This window comes from Schistocerca cancellata, chromosome 8, assembly GCF_023864275.1.
Source record: "Schistocerca cancellata isolate TAMUIC-IGC-003103 chromosome 8, iqSchCanc2.1, whole genome shotgun sequence".
In the NCBI taxonomy this organism is placed as follows: domain Eukaryota; kingdom Metazoa; phylum Arthropoda; class Insecta; order Orthoptera; family Acrididae; genus Schistocerca; species Schistocerca cancellata.
Window position 1 is genome coordinate 459,463,278 of NC_064633.1, and position 26,678 is coordinate 459,489,955.

General features: G+C 38.7%; 1 protein-coding gene across 2 annotated transcripts in view; it reads left to right on the plus strand.

Annotated features, from left to right (window-relative positions):
* The first annotated feature begins 7 nt into the window (after nucleotides 1-7).
* LOC126094530 (pre-mRNA cleavage complex 2 protein Pcf11-like) overlaps nucleotides 8-26,678 on the plus strand; it is a 144,799-nt gene continuing 118,128 nt past the window's right edge. For both annotated transcript variants that reach the window (XM_049908949.1, XM_049908950.1), the window contains exons 1-2: nucleotides 8-196; nucleotides 337-553. In XM_049908949.1, coding sequence (XP_049764906.1) covers nucleotides 401-553 — 153 coding nt within the window. In that variant the 5' untranslated portion in view covers nucleotides 8-196; nucleotides 337-400. The remainder of the gene's footprint in view (nucleotides 197-336; nucleotides 554-26,678) is intronic.

The window sequence follows — 26,678 nt, forward strand, 5'->3', positions numbered from 1 at the left end:
TAGTCAGCTTCTACCAATGAGCTTACTTTACATTGGTGGGCATCTGGCCTTTGCAACGTAAAGAGTCCATTTTTAGAGATTTTATGAAAGAAGAGGAAGTGAAAACGTTTGTATGAAGTGCAAGCAAGAGTCTGTTAGACAGTCTGTGTATGAGGCATCAGAAGAAAGATTTGTAATTGATTTAACCAGTTGTGAGGTAAATATTTATGAGGTGTTTGCACGGTGTGTGTGTTACTCAGCAGTTATTGATGAGTTGGCTGTGTCCGATAAATTCCACTAGTATCCCAGTGTTTAGTGAAGTATGTGCATCAAAGTGTTATTTGTTTGATCTTGCAGTTGTGCTCATATCGAAGACGCAGTGCTGTGCGGACTTTAGTAAACGTGCCATGTAATAAGAGCAATGTCTAACGTCGCAGCTGAGGAATATGCCTCGTCGCTCTCGGATCTTACGGTGAACAGTAAACCCCTGATCAACATGCTGACCATGCTCGCCGAGGATAACATCGAACACGCACCTGCTATTGTTCAAGCCGTGGAAAAACATCTCCAAAAGGTTAATTAAAGCAATTGTTTGTAATGCAAATGTAAATGAAAAGTGTTCATATTGGAGAGTAAATATCGGGTGTATTGTTCTCACCATGTGTATTATTGTTAAGCGTTAGCATTTGCGGGTGGGAGGGGTGTTGTTGGGGCCCCGATGCTGTGACAGTTACTGTAATAAAGACCTTTACGCATGGTCTTTCAGTTTGCCAAGTTACAGTTAACTCTTAAGGTCTTCAGCGTTTGCTGACATGTCATGGTGCAGCTGTTATTCCAGAATAGTACACAGCTTTTGGTTTTTTCGGTAACATTGCCGTAGCTGAGCGTCTTCTCGTGTACGCCAGTGTAGAGCGTAAATTTAACATTAGTCGCCAAAATACATTTCGATTCAGTATTAAACTTTGATGATTTCCAATAAACTAGCAAAAACAGATGTTGCCCTATATTCGTAAAGTAAATAGGCTGCTTCATTTACGGAATGCCAGAAATTGTTAGGTCTTTTAACTTAATTTCATTATGTTTCTAATTTAACTTGGGTGGGGATGGGGTGGTAGCATCAGCATTTTTACACTGACCTACTATTCAGTGTCTAGCTTTGAGAGGTACCTTAATAGTGGTATTGTTAGGTTGACTAAGCTCAAGCAACAGTAAGCATGTTTAAAAGGTACAAGTTTGTGTCATTTAGTTTACAAGACAGCAAATGTATTATCTGATGATGTAGCTTTATCATACAAGGTCTTCTTCCTCAGTGATGGTACATTCGGATTTTCCAGTCGCAAAATAGAAAGAAAAAACTTTTACTAAACAGGATGGTTAGTTTTGAATGTATGTTGTAAGCATAAACATCATCCCACCTAGATATTAGGCAAGATATGTTCTTGATGTGCGTATTAATGAGCAAGATTATTAGGATGATCATCATCAAAATTTTTTTGCGTTTTTAGCCAATAAACAGAGAAATCTTGGTTCTGCAACACCAGCTGCTGTCTTGTATGTCTGAATCAAAACTATGTGACAGACAGCTAATAGTTTTTGGAACAGTAATCGCAGTAGACCTCATCAATCAGAGAATGGATTTTATTTTGCGTTCTGTGTATATATATATTACTTTGATCCCATCAGTAATTATCTGTAATATCTCCCCCCCCCCCCCCCCAAAGAAACAATCTTCGTTATGTGTGACAGATTTGTAGACCAAGGTTGTAGTTGGAAGTAACTCATGTAAGTTGCTGTGAGAGTGCATTTTAATGCTACTGTTATATGGGAATGACAAAGTGATAGTTGAGTGTAGCTAAGCAGTGAACGGAAATAGCCTATCAGCTCTCTTTTGCCCCTCCACACAGTATAGCGGCCCTCACATGTTCCGTAATATTGGCAGTATATTGTGCGGAAATGCGAAGCCAAGAACAACACAATAATATTGCACATTATTAATGTCAACTCTGCCTTCATACTGAACATGTCTGCTCTTGATGATGTGGAACTCACTTGGATTGGAGTGAAACACAAGCAGACAGAAAGGACAAAACAAGTCTGAAAACTTCCAGTGAACATTTCAGTCGACCAGGGACTCACTTGTGGAAGCATTTGCAAACTGCAGCAACAACCAATCACAAATTAAGCAGATTAACTGTGTAATTTATCTTGTGTGTAGGCTGTTGTCTATGTATTTCTGTGCTGTAACAGCGGTTGCAAAAGAAATAAAATATATAGGCCTACTGATTTCTGATTGATAGCTTACATGATCTTTCCTCTGGGCTATGACAACTCTTGCAAGAAAAGTGAATATGTTCATTGGAGACTGACCTGATCTTATTGGTCAGTTCTGAGAACAGCTACTAGCAAAATGAAAACTTCTGCTTTCTGATGACACCATGATCTCCAGTTTCCTCTTATCATGGACAGTGTGGTATCTGGCATTCCTGCTAAGTTAGGAATTTTATTTTGCTGAGTACCCCATGGTGCTTTCATACACATGTTCCAGCCAAGGTTATGATCTTATGTCATTTACTTTCTTCAGTTCATTACTTTCGTCAGTTCTTTGTAGAAATTTGTTCAGGTTGAATTGAATGTATCTCACTCTCTTCATGAAATATGTGAAATGTGGTGTATTGCACACTTCCACCCTTACATGCTACAGTATGCCTAACCTTCTTTAATAGGGATTGCGCAGACCATTAAAACTGATCTCAGTAATTTCGAAGAATGATTGCCCATCAAACGCAGGGGCCCCTTATGATAAATAGGCCTAATATCAAACCCGCATGACTGGTGGTGTGAATTATGGAAACTGTTTAGTGCATTGCCAGGGGAACATAGCCTACTTTATTGTATTTGGTTGGTGAATAGCAATGAGTGAAAGCGTTCCAATTTCAAGTGCCGATAGTCTCACATGGTGAAACCTAATTCCTTGTGTACGAAGTGTGCAAAGTTGTTTGAAATTTTGTTGGGCAGTTGGATTGCTTGCAATGAGGGTAGCAGGAACTCTAAAGAATGTCATGGACTCAGATCTGTGAAACTTTGCAAGAAAGGTGTGGATGCTGATTTTCTTCTGCAATTGTCCTGCACCCTGTGTCACAAGAGAACATTTATCAGAAAGAACACATGGTTTGACAGGTCCAAGTTATACCTCAAGAAGAGCATCATTTTAATTCTTGTTGGATGAGAAGCTATATGCTACAAGCAACAGCTTCTGAAACAGAGTTGTCCACGAACGAGTGTTCCAGTCTGCGGAGAAAACAAGGTTGTCGAAATAGATGAATCGCATGTAGCTACCAGGAAACACCAGTGAGGAGGACCCTTGAAAAATGAAGTTGAACATATTTGGCAGCATTGAAAGAGAATCCTGCAAGAGTTTTATAGTTTTTTTACTAAAGGGAGAAGCAGTCATTAGTCTCTCTGAGTAAGCACTTTATTTTGCCAGGCACGAAAGTGATAACAAATGGGCTTAAGTCATACAGGACCTTACAGAAAGGAGGATTTCAACATGAAACTGTGGATCATTCTGTTGAATTTGTGTCAGTGGATGATTGATCTGTCCACACACAGAACATCGAGTGCTTGTGCAAATCTATAAAATCGTCGATAAAAAGAGAGGTAATTTCCAAGAATGTGTACCTATCAAAGCCGCGGGCTCCAAACGATAGATATCGAATGTGCGATTCTAAATTGATCACGCGACTGTGGTGGCGGGTGTTATGAGCATATTTACAGTGGTCATTACAGCAATGACGAAAGAAGAGCATTACTAAAATAGTTGTAATTGCAAAGGAAACGACTTACCTCACTCATTGTCAATGTTTTAGTCATGAGAAAGTCCATTTGATGTGTATGCTACAGGAAGCATTCCCTTTTTGCCGTAACCTGGGTAGACTGTGTCAGTGCCACACAAAAATATAAGTAGAGTGTCACATTTCTGACAAAAACACAAACAATTTTCTACATTGCATAACCATGGAAATAGATTCTTCCACGCGAGGCAGTCAGCCGAAGAAATGTCTAAAACACCAGATATCCCACTCACTACGGTCATAAATCGTTTGGGTTTTGCAAGCATCTCAAAAATAATTTATCATAATGCCCTACAGCCACAGTCTGTTCATCGATTTAGAGTCACATATACCATATCTATAGTTTGTAGCCTGCGGCTTCGATACGCAAACATTCTTGGAAAATACCAAGAGAGAAGGCCATGCAGGAGGTAGGGACAAACTCTATCTCTTCCAGTATCTGTATTTTCACAACTTCAGGTTCTGTGGAAAAATTGACCGTCCTGATACTCTCTCGATATTTCTGACTGACACAGCAAGAGTGCAATCACGTTTTGGGGGAAAAAAAAGGATTGCTTCTCGGTGGCTCATGCAACATGAGGTATGGTACATGATGATGATGATGATGATGATGTGGCTGCTGACAAGAAAAGTAAGTAATGTTTGTCTTTGTTGTTTCTCTAGTGAACGCTGCAAACAGTAGCCATAACTTGCACCACCAGTTGTATGATTGCCTAAAAACAAAGATGATGAGACTTACCAAACAAAAGCGCTGGCAGGTCGATAGACACATAAACATACGCACAAAATTCAAGCTTTCGCAACAAACGGTTGCTTCATCAGGAAAGAGGGAAGGAGAGGGAAAGACGAAAGGATGTGGGTTTTAAGGGAGAGGGTAAGGAGTCATTCCAACCCCGGGAGCGGAAAGACTTACCTTAGGGGGGAAAAAGGACAGGTATACACTCGCTCGCGCGCGCGCGCGCGCGCGCGCACACACACACACACACACACACACACACACACACACACACACAAAAAAAGCAGACATTCCGCTCCCGGGGTTGGAATGACTCCTTACCCTCTCCCTTAAAACCCACATCCTTTCGTCTTTCCCTCTCTTTCCTGATGAAGCAACCGTTTGTTGCGAAAGCTTGAATTTTGTGTGTATGTTTGTGTTTGTGTGTCTATCGGAGGGAAACATTCCACGTGGAAAAAATATATCTAAAAACAAAGATGATGTGACTTACCAAATGAAAGCGCTGGCAGGTCGATAGACACACAAACATACACACAAAATTCAAGCTTTCGCAACCAACGGTTTCTTCATCAGGAAAGAGGGAAGGAGACGGAAAGACGAAAGGAAGAGTTTCGGCAGAGATGTCAGTAGAGGCAGAAGTACAGAGGCAAAGATGTTGTTGAGACAGGTGAGGTATGAGCGGCGGCAACCTGAAATTAGCGGAGGTTGAGGCCTGGCGGATAATGAGAAGAGATGGTATACGGAAGGGCAAGTTCCCATCTCCGGAGTTCTGACAGGTTGGTGTTAGTGGGAAGTATCCAGATAACCCGGACGGTGTAACACTGTGCCAAGATGTGCTGGCCGTGCACCAAGGCATGTTTAGCCACAGGGTGATCCTCATTACCAACAAACACTGTCTGCGTGTCCATTCATGCGAAAGGACAGTTTGTTGCTGGTCATTCCCACATAGAAAGCTTCACAGTGTAGGCAGGTCAGTTGGTAAATCACGTGGGTGCTTCCACACGTGGCTCTGCCTTTGATTGTGTACACCTTCCGGGTTACAGGACTGGAGTAGGTGGTGGTGGGAGGGTGCATGGGACAGGTTTTACACCGGGGGTGTTTACAAGGCTAGGAGCCAGAGGGTAGGGAAGGTGGTTTGGGGATTTCATAGGGATGAACTAAGAGGTTACGAAGGTTAGGTGGACGTCGGAAAGACACTCTTGGTGGAGTGGGGAGGATTTCATGAAGGATGGATCTCATTTCAGGGCAGGATTTGAGGAAGTCGTATCCCTGCTGGAGAGCCACATTGAGAGTCTGATCCAGTCCCGGAAAGTATCCTGTCACAAGTGGGGCACTTTTGTGGTTCTTCTGAGGGGCCTGCACATTCAATAGGCAATCATTCTCGGAAATTACCCTGATCTCAGATGGACAATATTACTACACAATAAACATTGAGTCTGTGAGAGCCATTTATGGCTATTGGAGCAATGGTTGTGGGATTCCATGCTACATAATATGTTCAAATATTGGTAAGAGTTACTTGGTGCCTCCCCCTCTCATATTTTTTGTAGTTAATGTCTTGCATTATCACCGACAATGTGTCTGTTACATAATAGAACTTTTCTTATATTTATTTTGTAGTTTGTTGTTTATTGTGGGGGCATTGTCAAACCGGAACCAGTAACTTGATTGATATGAAAGAAAACTGTTCACACCATTTTTAAATTAAAGATTTGGGAGCAGACTATGAGGGAGGGGGGAGAATGAATGAAGTTATTCAGGAAAAGGAGAATGGATTTATTCAGATTCGGCTGAAAGTTACGAAGTAGTAAAACAGTGGGGCAAGAAGTGCCAAATATTCTCCTCTGACAATATTATTATGTAAAACATATATTTATACTCCCATACAGTGGAGATGTTGAGTCAAACAGGCACAACAAGAAAGTTTTAAACAAAGCAGCTTTCGAGCAATAGACAGCTATCTGAAGTACACAACACACACCCATTTTCATGCGAACAGAACTCTCGCACACATGATGATGTCTAGCCATGTACTTGGGATATTCATTTGCCTTGAATTGGAAGTATTAGTTTGCAGTAGTTTATGATTAACTGGTACTTTGGTGCAGATGCAGCCACCTCTGCATATTTTTATTTGTTTAATTAGTCTTTTTGTGTGTAAATGCGTAACATTGTAGTTTCTGTCATGGCGTGCTGCTCATGATTCCTCAATAGAGACACTTACATTGCCTCCACTTGCCACTTTGAACTCAGTGGGTGGTCAGCTTTTCCTTAGAAACTAAAAGGTGACACACACACTTATTCATTCCATTCCCCGTGGCCCTAACATTGTGACAGCTTGCTGCTTCCACTCTGTCATACATACCTCTAAAATAGCAAAGAAAATTGCAGAAGCTTCATAATATCACAGGCAGGACTCTGAAGTAGTTTACCGTGTGCTCCTTACACTTGTGTAGGTTGCTGTTAACACGAGTAGGGTGTATTTTCTATCGGGAATCAATTGACTGAATCCACAGTTGCTGCTGTTAGTATTTTTTCCCTCTTTTCTCTCTCTGTGCATTCAAATTACTTACAGTTTTCACTCGTTCCCAATATTTTTACTGCTGCAAAGTCTTCTCATTGTTTTCATATAATCTCCTAAGTATTATCCTGTACACACATAAAAATAGTTCTTTCCATTCATAACTTTTTGGTGATATAACAAGGAGCTATGAATTGTGTGGTTCCTGAGATAGCTGCAGTAGAGGTGATGCATAATTTCAGCAGATGGTATTGTCATTTTGAAACCCATTGAGTGGTAGTGGTTATATCATTTTTATTGCGCTGCATCTGTATAGTATTACATATGGGTACTACACTGTTTATCACCATTAATTAATGAACCCACAATGAAATATGCTATTGAAGATTACAAACTGATGATGAGAAACACGTGAGAATTAGTTGAACTTGTATTTTTTCAAGCTACCTCTTTTCTGTGTGAATTACATTTTCTTAAGATTTTTCCTATGAATTTGTCAATACCTCGATTAGAAACACAGTGATTGGCAGCTGAACAGTAGACGGGGTGATGTCAGTTCACATTTGTCTGCGCACACTGTATCGTTGCAGCAGCAACTGGTAGTAGATTCCACTCCTGATGCAGTCACATCGCACATATTAACATGCAGTACTGGGTTTGCTTAGTCTGACGGTAATAATCTCATAACTTTTTTGTTCATTTTCACAATTAGTTCTGGGCATTATGTCATATGCAATACATACACCGCATGGAAAAACAGTGCAAACACCAAAAACGAATCACAATTGTTATGTTACTGTGCAAGCGTCTTTGGCAACTGTGATAGCAGAGCAATATAACAATGGGAGAACATAACAGAAGATGTGGGTAAGCTCATTCTCAGATTGGTTGTTGCTATGGTAGTTGTCCTTTACACAACTGACTACCCATGTTACATTTGCTTTGTGTTGACAGTGAAGGTATTTCTGCTTCTCCCCCCCCCCCCCCCCCCTCCCCCGAAGAATCCTTAGTCTCATTCGAAGAACCCTCTGCCAGACATGCTAAGTGTTTATTTTGGAGAAGTCATTTTGGTGTGTAGATGCAGATGGGAACTTTCTGGCAAATCCCTGTCCCTAAACACAACAGCATCATTGGACTTTTGACATTATCCACTAGATTTTTCATATACAGGGTGGGCAGAAACAGACTGAAAAGCTTGTAAGGATGTTGCAGGTAAGTTGTGCTGAGAAACAATAATAATAATAATAAATGATGCATTGCACCATTTCAGAGTTAATTAGCATTGAAATTAGCCAACCAGGCTGTTGCCAAATGTCTTCTTTGTTTGGTTTCCTGAAACTGAACAAGAGAGAGTTATGAAAATTGCATATGGGACAATAGTAAGGATTGTGCCTAAGCCAAAGCTGAGTAGCCTTATGTGCTATCATCTACAAAACAAGAACAACTGACACTAATTGTATTTGGCAGGATGCTCGATTTCGCGTGCGCAATGGTCTAATTGGCCAACTAACTCTGAAATGGCACAATGTATCGAATTTTTTCTTGACAATTATTCCTCAGCAGAACCTACTCTGCAACACTCGTACAAGCTTTTCAGACTGTTTCTGACTGCCCTGCTGTGACCAGTAACGGCCTGTTAAAGCTACACCCCTAAATTATTTTTGCTTCTTAAGATTTTTTTCCCCCGATTGAGACCAAAGTGTTAAACTCTGTCGACTAAGAAATTTGTCAGTCCACTTGCAAAGCTGGCTGAATTTGCTGAAGCTGGTGTTTTGTTCTTGGTGACATTGGTAGACTGCATCACACACCTTCAGGAAGCCAGCACACAGCATAGTCATGGGTGTCATTGTCTGCTGCCATTTTGAGTCTTGTTGATGACCGAGCAAGGTGGCGCAGTGGCTAGCACACTGGACTCGCATTCGGGAGGATGACGGTTCAATCCCTCATCCGGCCATCCTGATTTAGGTTTTCCGTGATTTCCTTAAATCACTCCAGGCAAATGCCGGGATGGTTCCTTTGAAAGGGCACGGCCGACTTCCTTTCCTAATCCGATGAGACCTATGACCTCGCAGTTTGGTCTCTTCCCCCAAACAACCCAACCCTCTTGTTGATGAACAGTGACCTGTGTTACTCAGAAATGTTGGTTGGGGAATCGGTGTTGTTTCCTAAAAAATGTATCAGAAAACATGTTCCCTAATTCTACAGTAGCTTGATATTGACAATATAGGCATAGAGCTGTGTAGATCTGTCTGGTGACACGTGTAGTCTGACACATTCCTTTTTAAAACTCTTTAGAACATTTTTGCTCCAACATCTTAGAATAAGTACTGCTATAGAGTGAGAGAATTTTTTCATACGGCTGTAATGTTAATATAAGTGTACAGATATTTGATCAGATGCAGTTGCCTGTCCAGTGTTGGATAATTTTAGTTTTATTTTCTATTCCAGAGTGACTTGCCTCGATGTCTTATAGAAGACCTTAATGTCTAATAGGACGCGTAATAATTGCACAAATTAAGTTACACTCGGTGCAATGACTGTTTGGAGTGACTGTAAATCGGGAAATTGCTTTATGGTCGCTCCCAGCAGCCATCGTGCCGAATGTCAACTTAGTTTGCACGTATGGTAAAGGTAACTATTCGTCTTGTAGTTAGGGATTGGTAGTCACATAAAGAAGAATGAGTGTGTGTGTGTGTGTGTGTGTGTGTGTGTGTGTGTGTGTGTGTGTGTGTGTGTGCTCTGGAGACCAATAACACTTCTAAGCTCAGAAACACTCTCGGTCTATTTTATATGATTATGGACAGCATGACGTATTTACTGTAAGTGTGGAAGGTTGTTACTTATTCTTTTGATCACTTATATTCTTTGGCTGTGGTGATCTAACCAATAGAGCAATAGATTCTGACCCTGGAGATCCCAGTTTAAAACCTGGCTAGGGGGTGGGGATTTTTCCTTGCTCCTTTTGCTCCAGGATGGCCCCAGGTTCACTCAACTTGCTGCCAAAATTAGTACTGGAACCTTTCTCTGGGGAAAAGGCAGCTGTGGAGAAGTACCCACCACCCCTCCCCCCTCAGAGTCAGCCACTAGTCTGCTCATGGGCTTATGCCACAGACTTTACCTTTGTTTAAATTCTACCAGAAATATTTTGTTACTGAATTTGTCTGTATCTTTCATTTCATTGTGTGATGATGGAAGTGGAGACCTGTACAATAATCTTCTACAGGGAACAAGCTGGTTAAGACCAGTAATTACTGCATTAGGGGTTGGTGGATGAAATGGAAGTAACGAAGACACACACGAATGTGAGTTTGTGGAGGTCCTGCAGTGCCATGACGAGCCCTGGGTAAATACTGCTGTGAACCATGTGAACACTAAGTTGAGCAGGCTGCTGCTGACTGAAACGAAATCGCATATGAGTGCAGTGCCTGTTGCTACAATTGGGATATTGGGATATACTAGCCATGGCGTTCACCTGGGTAGGAGAGGGAAAGAAAAGTTGGCTGAGCGTCTTGCAGGTAATATGCATGGGGCCACCATCACACACAGCCTGTGGTTACTGGTGTCAGAGGGGCACCTGTTTTAGGCTAGAATCAGTGTTTGGGCACCCTATTTTGAAAGAAGTGAAAGTAACAGAAGAGTCCCACAAAATGCTTAATAATGAACAGAAAAGTAAGGTTAGCTTATTTTATTATAATATTAGATGATTGTTTAGTAAGGAAGAGAAACTTCTTGTCTGTTTGGAAAATTTGCAGAGCTCTGAAAAGATAGACATCCTGTGCTTGTCTGATCACCATATAACCACAGAGTTAGAAAAGTGACATACAAAAGATTTCTCTATTGCAGCTTACAAATGCAGAAATAACATAGGATAAGGAGGAGTTGTTACATGCATGAAGACAGAACACAAGTTCAGAAACATTGAGACAAGTAGATTTTGTAGTGATTAGCACATAGAAGTGTGTGGTTATGAATTAATGCTGAAAAATATTTCACTTTTAATTGTAACTGTATATAGATCCCCACAGAGAGATTTGGAACTATTTGAGGAATCTGGGTTCCTTACTGTGTTACATGCCAGACAACAGCAAGCAGTTAATAGTCTATGTTGACTTCAGTGTAGATTTTTCTAAAGGATTCTGATTGGAAAAATGATCTGATTTGGATCCCACAATTTTGTCTCAGTAATTAACTTTCTAACACAGGTGCATAAAGACAGTAGGACTATAATTGATAGTGTTTTCTTTGATGAAGCTCAAAACAATAAAATAACTGTTTACCCAGTAACAAATGCTTTCTCTGATCATGATGTGCAATTTGTTGGGATAAATAACCTAGTGTCTTACAGTACAGATATTTCTCAGTGAAAATTAGAATAATTAATGACTCCAGGACAAATGTTTTTAAGAATAATTTGCAGGAGATGACATGGGAAGTAATTTATAATGAATCAAATGCTAACATTAAATTTATTCTATTCCACTATAAATTCATATCATTATTTGAAAAATAGCTTTATACATAAGTTAGTGAGAAAGGACACTAGAGGGATTAAAGTATCTTGTGAAAGAAAAATGGAAATTTATCTCTTGGCAAGAACAAGTAGGGTTTCTGCAGTAGTTGCATATTACAAAAATATTCAAAATTACCATGAGAGGTTATTAAAAAAATCAAAGAACATGCACATAACGTTAGAAATCAGTACTCCCGACAAGACTTAGGGCAATACGGAATGTAATGAAGTGTGAGACAGGACAACTGACCACAGAACTGTACTATTGATCTGAATGGAAGGGCTGTATATGATGAGTCATGGGTAGCAAAGCATTTAATAATCATTTATTAAATATACTAGAAAGCATAGGGACAAACAGATCAAGAGCAAAATCACGGCATTATGTTGGAAATGTAACTTTAATAAAAATTCAATCATTTGAATGTGTCATTAGCTTCTCGTTCTGAAATTAAGAAAATTATACATTCTTTAAAAAATAGCTCATCTGCTTTTGATGGTGAAATTAAGAAAATTATACTTTCTCTCAAAAAAGAAAGCTCATCTGCTTTTGATGGGGTCTCCAATAGATTATTAAAAATTTGTTCCCATTTAATAAGCCCAGTCTTATCTGAAATATGCACTGCATCACGAACTCGAGGCATTTTTCCAGAGAGACCTCTCTGTGTCTGTAATTACCAACCTGTTTCACTGCTGACATCAATCTCCAAAATTTTTGAAAAGGTGATGCATTCTGGAACAGTATCTCACCTGAGCAACAACAGTATTCTTAGCAAATCATAGTTTTGGCTGAAGAAGGGTTGCTCTACTGAGAATCCCATTTACACGTTCACTCACCAGGTTTTACAAGCATTAAATAATAAAATACCACCGGTTGGTATTTTCTGTGATCTTTGTAAAGCATTTGACTGTGTGAATATCAGTATTCTCCTAGAGAAATTAACATTTTATGGGATACTGCACAAAATTCTTAGAGTTTGTAGTGAAAAATATGGGTAGCCATGAATTTGCCTTTGGTGCATGTTAGACCATATGTAGGTGCGTATGAAATTTAGATAACATATTGAATTATTCTTTGAACTTAGAAAGGTATCGCTATCTGTCTTTATTGTCGAGAAAATTTAATGTATGTAAAGGGCTCTGTCACGAACGTATTTGCCAGTGAAAATGCCAGAATAAAATATTAATAAATCCCTCATATCTCGTGAACAGTCTGAGGTACCGAAACAAGATTGTGGCAAATGATACCACACAAAGAGGAGAGTATTTTGCCATACGAGTGATATGCGAAACTTCCATATCTAACATGATATTCAAGCAACTACAGTTTTTTAGATGAAATAATATAACATTTAAGGACCATCAATAGCTGGTGAAACGAGTTTTGCTGTGGTAAGTAAAGAAGATACAAGTTTATTTTAATACTGAAAATGGGCTTTCTCATAACTATTGACTTATGCTCTCAGTTGTTAGTTTTAATAACACACTGTTTTAGGATTGTGTCTCAATTTCAACTGCATTAGAATGGTAGTGAGTTGAACATTTGTAAACTCTGCTGTGTTTAGACACGGCAAGAGAAGTTAAGTATTACTCAAAACTACTCATAATCCTTCATGAATACATGTTTCCTCAACCACATTACTTTTCACCCAGGCTCATAGATTCACAGTCAGTTTTAAATGAGCATGGTTAAACTATGCCCATTAGTGTAAGCCAGTTCGTCAACCTTCCAGTGTGGAGTTTTTGGCTTGTACAAAAGTTCCATTAACTCCTAATTAACACAAGTTATGTTTACCTTTATCCAACGGAAAATTTCTTTGTACCCAGAGCAAAATATTTGCTTTCTTCCATGTATTGTTGAAGATTTGTTTGTCACGTCGGAGTGGTATGGTACATTGTCCATTACTATTGTCGAATTCACAGGAATATTATGCAGAACAACATTATCTTCACACCCGGTGAACGTGTTCTTGGACGACCACTTTTATTGCGAATCTCATGTTCAAATGTGCTGCACTGTTTTTATTAATGTGACGCCAATACAAAACACTAGTTCAATATGTGATTACTGCAGCACTAGAAAATATCACTTTAAAATGAGAGCTAATGAACATAGGTGCATCTAATGCGTGGCATGACGTGGTAGTGTTTATCCATGGCATGGCAACAGGGACGCTTCATTTGGCTCCAAACCATAGGACCCCGATCAACTCTGGGAACAGTCCTGAAAATTGCGAGCTCCGCTAGCACCCGTATAGGAGGCCAGCAGTCTTCACCATCTCCGCCAGCTGCCTGTACGAACTCAGGATCATCTCAGAACCTGTGCGACAGTTGTCGTCGGTGCCAACATTACCCCACAACATGCAGATGACTGCACTCTGCACATTTGATAGTCAAGGTAAGGCCGCCTCCACTTCTCGGATGGGGCCCCTCAGCAGACATACCGAGCACACATTGGCTTCCTTACCAGCCCTGATCACTATCTGCCTAAGGGGCTCCATAATGCGCCTAACATTGGAGCTCCCAATGACTAGTCAACCCCGACCCCCGTCTGCCTGCTTGGACCCTGCTGAAGGAGCAGTCACCTGACCACTCACAGGGTGAATGGATTAGGCAGGTGACAATTTTCTACATTGGCCCCCCATCTCGAGCAATACGAACGCGTTACCATCTGCCACTTACCGTGCTGTGTGGGCAGATCTATAACCCGTTCATCATAAGAATAAACCTGATGTAAACATTGCACTGTGTTCTTCCGCGTGTTCTGGAACCTTATCAGATCTCAGTTTCATGCGGGACTGCAGCCAAGCTGCCTCGAGTACCGTCAAGTAAAATAATAAGGGTATGTTTTGTGCTGTGCGTTACGCACATTGACTTAGCAATAATAGGGGCAACAGCTTTACCAGCTCATTTAACTTGGACAGCACTGGGCAGTCAGCTGGTACAGCTAGCCCACAGTGACGTGGCCAGATGCAGTTCACACAAAAAAAGAGATGAGCAGAGGAGCAATACAGCTTCGAATGTCATTTACTTTTTAAGCGGAATGAAATAATACACTGCAAATCTCCCACAACATGCTCATTGATGACTAGACGAAAACCACAACACGTTATCATTTTTACCTAACGTACTGTTGTAATTAAAAACAAAAATGATGAAAATTCCTGACTTAACCACAGGGTAGTTTTTTCACATAAGCTCTGTGTAACGTAAGAGAGTATTGGAGTTCACCATGTAGTTAAATATTGAAACCACTGAAGGTATTATTTAAAGTCAGTCGTCTGTTAATCTCTTAGCTCCTTCCTTATCTGAATCCGAGAAATACATTTCAGTTCTGGAAGTGTCACCTGCTACGTTGATAATGAGCCTATCATCAACAGAATCCATGAAGCCAACCAGGCGCAGAATTTTCTCTTCTTTTATGATGAGGTGTTCTATATCCTGCCAGCGTTCGACAGTGACGTGTGAAAAAGCTGTGTGTGTTAAGTTCCAGTATGTTTGGCAGCTTAACAGTCTCAGGCCAAATCCTGCCGCTTGGCCCCAGATCAGTTCTATTGGGTTCATATTGCAATGGTATAGTTGCAAATGTAAAAGTGCAGCATTTGTATGATGTGCTCAGTGCTGTGAAAATGATTGTTTTTCACGTTTCTTCGATACTCTGTGGTATAAAACGATGGACATAGTCCAAATAGACGATTTGGTTTTTCATTTTTGCCTTAAAAATTAAATCATGTTTTCTTAATTGAAACAACTTTTATGAACAGTCTTTTATAAAACATCGATAATTAAGCATTTGTATATGGAATGGAAACAGGAATTTCACTTCCAGTTGTAATTGGAAACAAGCAGATGTGCATTATTCACAAAAAATGATTATGAGTTATTATATAACGAGATGTAGGTATTTCAAATTGAACGAGAAAAAAAAGAAAAAAAAAAAAAAGATACTGGGGAGATTTGAACCAACGTAGGAACAGCCATATTTAGTTCACATCCCATTACGTTACCAACTGCACTACATGTTTAATATGAGTTAATTGATCAACTCTGGGAAAACTTAAAAGCCGATTATCTCCGTAAATTTATAAAAAACGCTAAGAACAGCCTATTTCTCGGCGCTTTTTAACTGTGTTCCACGCACGTGTTTCACTACGGAACAGAAAGCTGCTTCTGTGCATTACCAGCCTGACAGTCGGAGCACAACACTGCAGAGGCTGCGACTGTACACGATTTTTGAAATAAAAACTACGTAGGTAAAGTGTAATTAAGAATAACTTTGATGGCTGTTAATAAGTTTGAGTATCTTAAAGTTTCATTTAACATAACGTAGTAATAATATATCTAATACATAGGTAGGACCTATTTCCAAGGGCATAACAACACCAGTGTGTGTGTGCTGCTGCTTCCGACCAATCATCGCATTTGTGTTCATTACATCAGGTTTATTCTTATGATGAACGGATTATAGGATTGTAATCAGTCCAAGCAGACATACAGAAACAGAAGAAATGGTAAACAAAGTACTTAAAAAGTGTCATTGACTGGTTTTCAGTGATTGGCCTCACCCTCAGTTAAAAAGATGCAACATATTCAGTTCTGCACTTCTAGAGGTACTACACGAATGATAAGTGTAACGCATGGGGAGGAAATAATAAATAGGGTGGAAACTTCAAAATTCTTAAGGATCCATATTTATGAGAATTTAAACTGGAAAAAACACATTTTGGAACTCCTAAAACAACTTAGTTCAGCCATATATGCACTTAGACTCATTGAAAATTTTGGGGAGAGACAAATCAATAAGTTGACATATTTTCATTCAGTAACGTCATAAGAAGTAATTTTGTGGGGTAATCCATCTTTTAAGAAATGGTGCCTCCATTGCACAAAGACATGCTGCAAGAATGATATACGATGCTCACCCACTATCATCTTGTAGACATTGTTTATGAGTTGTGCTTTCTGACTCCTGCTTCTTTCAGTATATTTATTCCCTCATGAAGTTTGTTGTAAATAATCCACTACAGTTGAAGAGAAACAATGAGGTACATAATTGGAATACCAGCAGGAAAAGTGGCATCCATTGTCTTTATCACAAAAAGGGGCGCACAATGCTGCAACAAAAATTTTTGTTCATTTACCCTGTGGTGTCTGATATCTGGCAGACTGGAAAGTAAAATTTGATAACAAATTGAGAAAGTTTCTCCTTGGAAATTCGTTCTATTCTGTGGAAGAATTTCTATTATTGTAATGTGTAAAAGGTGGTGGGTAGGCATTACCAACTCACATCAGCAATTTAAAATTTTTTTTTTTTATTTTTTTTTTTTTATGCACAAATTAATTTGTGATTTGAATGTACGACGACTCATTCTACGTCATTACAACCTATTGCGCAAAATTATCCATGGGACATGTTACTAACTAATTAACTAAGAATAGAAATCTGACAAGACTGTACATTCTATGCTTGTGCATTTATTTGTAGAAAGTGCAATACAAAAAATGAAAAGCAGCATCAGAGGTATCAATATTAATAGTAAACAACTACATTGTATTTGATTTGCTTTTGATATAGTAGTCTTTGCAGATTCTGAAGAGTACATGAACTGTATATTAGAAATGTTGTCTGATGCTGTGAATAACCAGAAATTGAATATTAACACCAAAAAGACTAAAATATTAGTGATTTTTAAATCTAACAGACAAATAATGCAAAAATTAAGATAGAAAATTAAATGCTAATGAAAATAAATTTGATACTTGGTAGCTACATAACAGACGGCAGAACTATTTTGGATATTAAAAGAAGAATTACAGTGACTAAACAAGAAGCATTCAAAAACAAGAGTAACTTGTTAACAAACTACCACCCTAAAAATGAAATGAGAAAGCAAGTTATCAGAAGATATATTTGAAGCATGCTAAGCTTTGTGAGGGGTCCTGGGAAACTAGAAAAGAAAACATTAAAAGTAGTGGAGATGTGGATATGGAGAAGAACCACAAAATCATTTTGGAGTGAAAGGGAACATAATGAATTAATACTAAAAGAGTGCAGGAAGTAGGTCATTAACACTGGGAGTACCAGCATTAGTGAATCACCTTGAAAGGATATGGTTCTTCTGCCGGTGGTGCTTGTCTTCCTTGTTTTCAATTTTACTTGTTAAATTAATTCAGTATGATGTATTTAAATGTCACTAGTGTATTTTGCTTACCCTACCAATGTGTTATGCTTAAATTTTTCTGAAGAAACTACATTTAACTAAAGAAAAAAGGAGCGAAGTAAAGAATACGTCATAAATACAATACCCATTGAAACTAAACATTGATACCAAACTTATAAATGCGAGTAAACATATAATTATACAACAACATTTTTTATCTCTGACTTGTTCTCAACCAAAACGCAGACAGGCTATAAACATACATTTATTGAGAAATAGAAAGAAAATGGACATGAATTGTTGTGGCACAAGAAAGTAACATTGTTTTTCTCTGTGGCATGTTTTCAGTGAAAGTCACCATCTTTATCAAAGCAGCTTGCATAAACCTGCTGAACACTTCCAGCACATGGAACACATACGAGTTGCTTGCACTGCACACACAAATTTCTAGTTTTGTTTGAACTACTACATCATCCTGTCTGGCTGGTCATCCCTACTGGTACCTTAAATATTACAGTGGTTGCAATGAGCGTATGGACAAGCCCTTTCCTTGAGTGAAAAGCATCGCGTGAATGCAGGAGCAAAGTTCTTGCCAGTTGACCTGACAAAATATATGAAGTAATTTTGAACTTGTAAAGGTTAGTAAATGTAACATTGTCATCAGCAGTAAGTTCATGATCATTTGCAGAGTTCTTCTACTAATCTGAAAAGAAACATTTGTCAGGTAACTTTTCCTCCTGTTGTGTCTCTGTAAAGGACCCAGGTGTTGATTCTGGCAAGGTCTGACAGGATTTGGATGGGGGGGGGGGGGGGAGACTTGATGATACATCTGGTCCAGAATATCAACTCCAAATTTTGTGGAATTGTAGCTTATCTGAATGAAAACACAAACTAAACTTCTGCAAAGTGCAACAATGCATTGAAAAGAGCACAGCAACTAGTTTGTTCGCTGTTGCACTAAATAAAGTAAAATTGAAAGAAGAAGGAATTAGATCACAGCAATGAAATAAAATTTGTAAGTGGATGTGTGACTTTTAGAGATATGAAAAATAAGATATCACACCTGTGAAAATGACCCGCTGCTGTCCTTCAAGGTAAAAATGTTTAAAATTCTTTCAGTTTTCATAATTGTTATTGATCTTCCAAAGAAATTACAAACCATCAAAGTATGTTAAAATCCATGGAATATGAGCATCCTAAATTAAAATGTACACTATTTATTAAATTTTAAAGAACACATATTGAAAAGTCAAAACATCTTTTTTGGAAATTAAAAGCAAGAGTACTAATGTTACGAATGCAGTGGGAATTCCACTGTTGCATGCAGAGCAGAGCAGATAGGTGGAAAGAGTACATATTAAAGGCCTCCATGAGGGGAAAGACTTGTCTGATGATGTGACAGAAAAAGAAACAGGAGTTGATATAGAAGAGATGGGGATTCAGTATTAGAATAAGAATTTAAAATAGCTTTTGTAAGACTAAAGATCGAATAAGGCAGAAGGGATAGATAATGTTTCATCAGAATTTTTAAAATAATTGGTAGACGTGGTAATAAAAAGACTATTCACATTGGTCTGTATAATGTTTAAGTCTGGTGGTATACCATCTGACTTTCGGAAAAACATCATCCACACAATTCCGAAGATTACAAGAGCTGACAAGTGCTAGAATTATCGCAGTCAGCTTAACAGCCCATGCATCCAAGTTGCTGACATGAGTAATATGCAGAAGAAGGGAAAAGAAAATTGAGTATGTGTTGGATGACTTTTGGTTTGGCTTTAGGAAAGGTAAAGACACCATAGAGGTAATTCTGATGTTGTGGTTGACAATGGAACCAAGACTAAAGAGAAATCAAGACATATTCATAGGATTTGTTGACCTGGAAAAAGTGTGGACAATGTAAAATGGTGCAAGAAGTTAGAAATTCTGAGAAAAATAGGGGTAAGCCGTAGGGGTAGATGGGCAACATATATTATGTACAAGAGCCAAGAGATAACAATACTAGTGGAAGACCAAGAACGAAGTGCTCAGATTAAAAAGAGTGTGAGATAGAGATGTAATCTTTTGCCTGTGTTGTTCAATCTATACATCGAAGAAGCAATGCACTTGCCATCCTAAGATATTTAACCAGATTCACACAGTCATTTGCAGAGTAACCACAATGCAACTAGACATTTTTCATGCACAGAAATCATTGCTAGTGGTGAGAGAAGGGATAAATGACAGGAAAAAATCCTAGAACCAGTTGCAGGGTCTAAGATAGACCTTTGAATTTGTAGTATGATACTTAGCCACTGAGGTCTGTGATAGTGCATGGATAAAGTCATAGAAGTGTGTGTTTAATGTTGACTGCTCAGGTAATGTTTCTTCTCAACAGGTGGTAGTGGTTGCAAGCTCTGTATTTAAAGTAGAGTACATAAGCCTAGTCTTGATGGTCTGCTTGAAAAAGTAAATAAGTGAAATAATGAACCTTAGTATGTGCTCTTTTGTCTTCATTCCTTTTTATTTTTTTAATGAAATATGCTGGAACTAACACAGGAATAGATTGTCATTGGTTCAGACTAATAGTATAGGTCCTTAGTGGGAGTATTAGTGATGATACAGTGGAGTACATAAGTGGTACCCTTCTTAGTTGGGTGCCTGTGGTATTGCATAATGAGAATGCGTTGTAGTTTGTGTGTGTGTGTGTGTGTGTGTGTGTGTGTGTGTGTGTGTGTGTGTGTGTGTGTGTGTGTGTTTTAAGGAAAGAAAAGAAATTAACGTAAATTACAGTGAAGATACACCCATTGCCAAACTTAACAGTGGTAGTACATTGCATATGCATACTACTTCTCCAGATGATGAGATTAAAACATATGTGATGAAATAAAATGAATTATACAGTATGTTATGGGAGATGACAATTTCGGGTGCCGTAAAGTTTCCTATAGGTGATGTACTGGTAAGACAGCGATTTCAGAACAATACATTAACTGTAAAACATTGTCAAGAGCAGATGGGTCCTCGAGTCATAATCTGTTGGTTTTGAATTGCACATTAATGAATCCAGGGAATTAAGGGAATTGGAATAGATGAAATGAATGGAGCAGAGGTTGTTGAGAGTTTCAGTGGGAGCATTAGGTAACTATAGATTGAAACAGGGGAAAACTTTATGATATATGAATTCGTGGCTTTGAAACATGAAGCAGTGAAGGCAGCAGAGTATCAAAACTGACAAAGGGTCCAGTAAATGTCATCCGATAAAATACCAAATATTTAATTTAATAGAAACAGGAGAAAATATATAAAACAAAATTAATTAGGTGAAAGGGAATAAAGAAATCTAAAAAATGAGGTTGATTGAAAGTGCAAAGTGGGTGTGTTTGCAGAAGAAATAGAAAGCTGTAGATGTGTGCATGACTGTGTGAATGACAGATGATGATTGTAGGAAAATTAAAGACGCCATTGGAGAAAAGAGAAGCAGGTGTATGAATATCAGCATCTTAGATGTCAAGCCAGAGTAAGCAAACAAGGTAAGGCTGATTTGGAAGAAATTTGTAAGGGCAGTACAAAGGTGAGAACAATAATTAAGAAAAGGAAGACGAAATAGGTAAAGTTGTCGTGGGAGAGACAATACTCAGAGAACTACTTCACAAAGCATTGAAAAGACTTGAATCAAAACAAGACAGTAGGTGAGATCCCTCAGACTTATCAGGTCGTTGGTAGGGCCAACTGTGACGAAACTGTTCCATATTTTATGTAAGATGAGACAAACACAAAATACCTTAATATTTAAGAAGAATGTGATAATAGTAACAGTAAGGAAGGACAGGTGCAGTTAGGTTTGAATGTTACTGAACTATCATGGCTGTAAAATACCAACATGAAAGCTGACATTGGGGAAGACCCGTTTGGGTTCTGGAAAAATATAGGAACATGTGGCGCAGTACTGGCCCTTCAACTTAGCCAAAGCGGTCATAATAAGTTCAGCCTTATTGTCGAAATAATATTGAGTCAGTATATTGTGTCCAAGTGTGAGGCCAAGAACGGCACAATGTTAATGCTATATTTAAGTCCAGGATGCGTCAGAACTCTGCTTTCATAGCGAACATGACAGTGCTTGACCATGTGAACCTGTATTATGACTTGAATGGCTTGCCGTACAGAACACAAGCAGAAATTACGAAGAACGGATGAAACAAGTCTGAAAAACTTTCTGTGAACACTTAAATGAACCAAAGACTCTTTCATGGCAACATAGAGTTGTAAAGAACCTGCAAGGTACAACTTATATTAGCCTAATTATGAATCACATAAGTGAACTATCAAGAGCATTCATAAAAGATCATGTAAGCAGTCAATCATCATAATTGTTTTATTCCATTTGCAACAGTTGTCACAGCACAGAAATTACACGATCTTATGTGAATGCTCTCACAAGAAAAGTAAATGTTTATGTTCACTGGTCATTTGACCAGATTTTATTTGATAATTCTGGGGAACTGCTACATGTAAAATAGACATTTCTGTCGATTGTTATGACACCAAGATCTTCAGTTGCCTCTGCTGTGGTGGACAGTGATGTGTCTGGGTTTTCCTGATTAGTCAAGAACTTCATTTCTTCAGAGTACCACATGGTGCTTTCATATACATCTTCCAGCCACTATCTACTCTTTCGTCATTTACTTTTTCAGTTCTTTGTGGAAATTCATTCAGAGCAAATTGAATTTCTTTCAGTCTTGGTAGGAATTGATTGCACAATACTACCCTTCTAAGGCACAATATATTGAATGAGTGTCAATATTATTAAAGCTCTGCAGTCTTCCTCAGTATATTGCACAAACTATCAGTATCAGTCTAAGTCAGTAGCTATTACTGTGCAATACTCGGTACTGGACAGTAAGTATTGAGTGTATGGGGACCCTTAAGATGATGATGATGATGATGATGATGATGATGTAGTCCCATATTCCTTGACAGAGCGTAGGGAAACGATGGGGGAGACCCGCACCGGCTTACTAGGCAAGGTCCTCCTGCCTTTATAGACTTAGAGAAAACTTTTGGACACTCTTGATTGAAATACTGTCTTCGAAATTCTGAAGGCAGCTCCGATGAAGTACAGGGAGTAAAAGGTTTTCAGCAACTTTTACAGAAATATGATTAGTCATGAGTTGGATATGACATGGAAGCAGTAGTTGAGTAATGAGCAATTCTGGAGCGTAGCTATACATGAAAGTGAAATGTAGACAATAAACAGTACAGACAAAAAGAGAACAGAAGTTTATGAAACATTAAGATAACTAATGAGGCGGTTCCAAATTGAATTAGGTGAAAAATTTATGACTCAGCTTGACTAAAAGAAGGAACTCACATCCTGAGGCATTTGGTTATAGTGGAAGTGTGGTGAGTAATTATTTCAGAGGAAGACCAATACTTGACTATTTTAAGCAGGTTCAAATTGATGTAGGTTGCAGCAGTTGCACAGAGATGAAGAGTTTTGTACAGGACATACTAGTGTGAATGTCTGCATCAAACCATTCTTCGGAATGAAGACGTCTACTATGACAAAATGCAATTGAATATTAAGCCATTGTGGGTTCAGAGTGCAGCTACTGTGACCTGATGAGTGTGTTCCACCTAATTTTTGTAGTGGTCATGGTGACTGGTTAGGTGCATGGTAATATCGATGCAGTCTAATCGTAGAAATCCATTTTTATGTGATAGTTTTGTAGCAGGTATAGAAATGACATTTGTAATTAAACTACATGGCACTACATTTTTATAATATGTTTGCAAACGTGTTGATAGATAAGAGCTTCTGTTTCATTGCCTTCCCACTAAAAGTTACTGGCTTTGTGTAGTTTATGCTTTACTAACTTGGTGTAGTTTACGGTTACCACCGTCTTTCATGTAGGTAGCATATATTACATAATTTGATTACTGGTAGGGCTTGATGTATTATCCTACCATAATGTGAAGCAAAGGTTTCAAGAAACTAAGAAGAAGAGATTTGTATACATACCTAGTACTAAAAGTTGTCATACTAGAGAACTTACTGTGTATCTAAAAAAAAAGAAAGACAGAGAGAGAGAGAGAGAGAGAGAGAGAGAGAGAGAGAGAGAGAGAGAACTGAAAATTATGTACGTATCGTATCACTACAGTCACTCTAGGAAAATTATACACTTCACTTGTAACATCTGTTTCTGAAGTTGAGGAAATTGTTTAAAAAAGTATATGTTTTATTTGTATATTTATTGTGGTTGTTTTTGGCTGCTCAAGTTAAAGTTCTTCAACAAATATGTGTGTGTACCAATAACTTTTCCATGTATTAGCACCTTCATTACTTTCAACTCCCAGTTTGTTATGCCCCATCACAATATTCATTCACTTCACAAGAATCTCAAGACACATTTCTTGCATTATTGCTCTCTTTCATTTATTGCACCATATTGACAACCGTTTCCACAAGTTAAAAAATTTAAAGGTCTATAATACATTAGGCGAGAGGGACAACATGTGCTCTCAAAGATGCCTAGACACATAGTGATAAATGAAAAGTTATGCAGGAACAAAGTATACCAGTGTACTCTTCTAAGCCTACCTGTTCAGTTAACCATGTGTGATGCCCCTCTGCCAATTAGATCATAAATATAGTGTGTAATGCTTTTGCATAGTAATGAAAGCTGCACAGTGGCTCCCCACACCATGGATTAGGCCATCTAGTATGGTTTGCGCTAATGTGTCCAATTAAGATTTTGCTTTCAAACTTAACAATGGCCTTTGAAGGGGCTGCTAAAGCTGCAGTCGTTAATTCTAGTGTGTCCCAGGCACATTCAGTCAAATTTAAGTACATGGAGGTGAGCAGGTCATTGATATGCGACTGGTACTTGCACACAAGCTTGTGGCTTGTACATTATCATCCATCACATTAAATACAGGTTCATGTCCGTCATGAGAAAAAGCTTGTGTACCATTGCAGGATGTCATTTACCTGCATATATCTTCTGCAGCATTCCCAGGAAACTTTTGCCATATCATGCATGTTGCGAAAATGATGGTGGCCTAGATGGGAACAATTTTATGTGAGCAACAACCTCTTGCAAGCCTTTCTGTTAGATGCCACTTCAGTGACTTGATGACTAATTAGGTCTTGCATATTGTATGATTGGGTTGATTATGATGAGAAAAGTGGGTAGGTGAAATCTGCATGCTGGCACTTAGCCCAATCCTCTCGTACAACTTCATTGATGCTGACAAGCTTATTGCTTACATGCAGTGGACAAATTAACAGTGTAATGTGTTCTTACTCTCTACCGCTGATAGGTTTAGATTAAACCTGGGACTTTGACCTAAAGTCTGTTCAACTGGCATTGCCATACTGGTCCCTTGCAACAAAATTGGCTGGTTACAATTTTGCAGAGTATAGACATAGATGTAAATGTACATCAGGTGAACAGATAATTAGTCACTCCCCAGGCTGAACTACAACTTATCCATGAATATGACAGTATCTTATTATTCCAGGGACCATGTGCAGTATGATGCCCACATTCACTATGCTGTGCAGTATCTTTGAATGGTGCTGCATGGGTCGGTGTCTTTAAGCCTGTAAAGTGAGGAAGTGATCCTTTGTTTAGGGTTTTAACAGTTGGTGGACTTTGCCCGCACTATACTCTGATTAGAAAAACAAAGTGATGAACAGCGAACCACTGTTGAGTATGGAATGGGGTGATGTTGGCTTGGTTGTGTGCACACTTGCAGCATGGCTGTAGCAGCAACTGCAATGCTGTTGTGTACTTACTATCTTCTCATGCTCCCTATCAACATACAGTATTGAGTACACTCTACAGAATCAGAATCTCCTCCTTGCTTAACGAACATGCTTATGTGTATAAAATGATACAGTATTCCTATTATTTGTAACTTTAATGAAAGCAACACGAGCTGCACTGTCTTTTACAGTAAACAGAATGATTCACATTTAGTTTGAATGTTTGATGTAAAAATGAAGCTAAAACGGATCTGAATCCTTCATATAAATACAATAGCGGAAGACATTTAAATTACATAAACTGCTGAAGTACTTACTAGTCACTATAGTGTGTGCGTAGTACTTCATACTTTTGGAAAGCAATATTCCTTAATAATGAGACGAAATTTGTTGTGGAAATGTGGTAGATGCTTTTCACTTAAAATATGAAATACAAACACTGAAGAAAGCCAAATTATGACAAAGGGTAAATGCCACCTAATTCAGTCACTTTGTCCCTCGACACTGTTCTTACTTGTGCTCTGGTCTGTGCAAGAGACAATAAAATTGCTTAATGATATAATTACATTTTCAATATTACTTTCAACACTCGTAAAAATTTCTCAGGCTTGTTTAACAACTGTTTCTGTGTGGCATGCAACATTACACCATTTCTCTAGTGTTATTTGTGCCACTGCCTCCTCTGTGGCTTTTGTTGAACTTCTGTCACACTGAAGCTTTTGTTACTTGTTGTCACGTGTCTATCTGTGTCCAAATTATTTCAATGGCATTGAAGCGGCAGTTTGGCTGTCGATGCCTAAGATCACTGTGACCACATTCTTTAGCCACCTTGTCAACAACAGTACTGTTGAAACTGTATACCCCTGCCCCCCTCCCACCTCTAAAAGCTTCGTCTTGTACATATCGACCTGAATGTTCACATTGTAGCATTTCAACCATTTAAAATGTCTGCTTTTTTTGTTGCCATCATCGGAGCTTTATCTTTAATAACTGAATGGTATGTGCCATTATCCATTACAGTGGTGACTGCTGATTTAAGTTTTCCAGTAGCTGCCTCCTTGAACAATTACAGAAAACTATTGTGAATCATCTCCTTGTGGTAGTGCCTTGTTTTCTTCGATTTATTACAGAAAACTATTGTGATTCATCTCCTTGTGGTAGTGCCTTGTT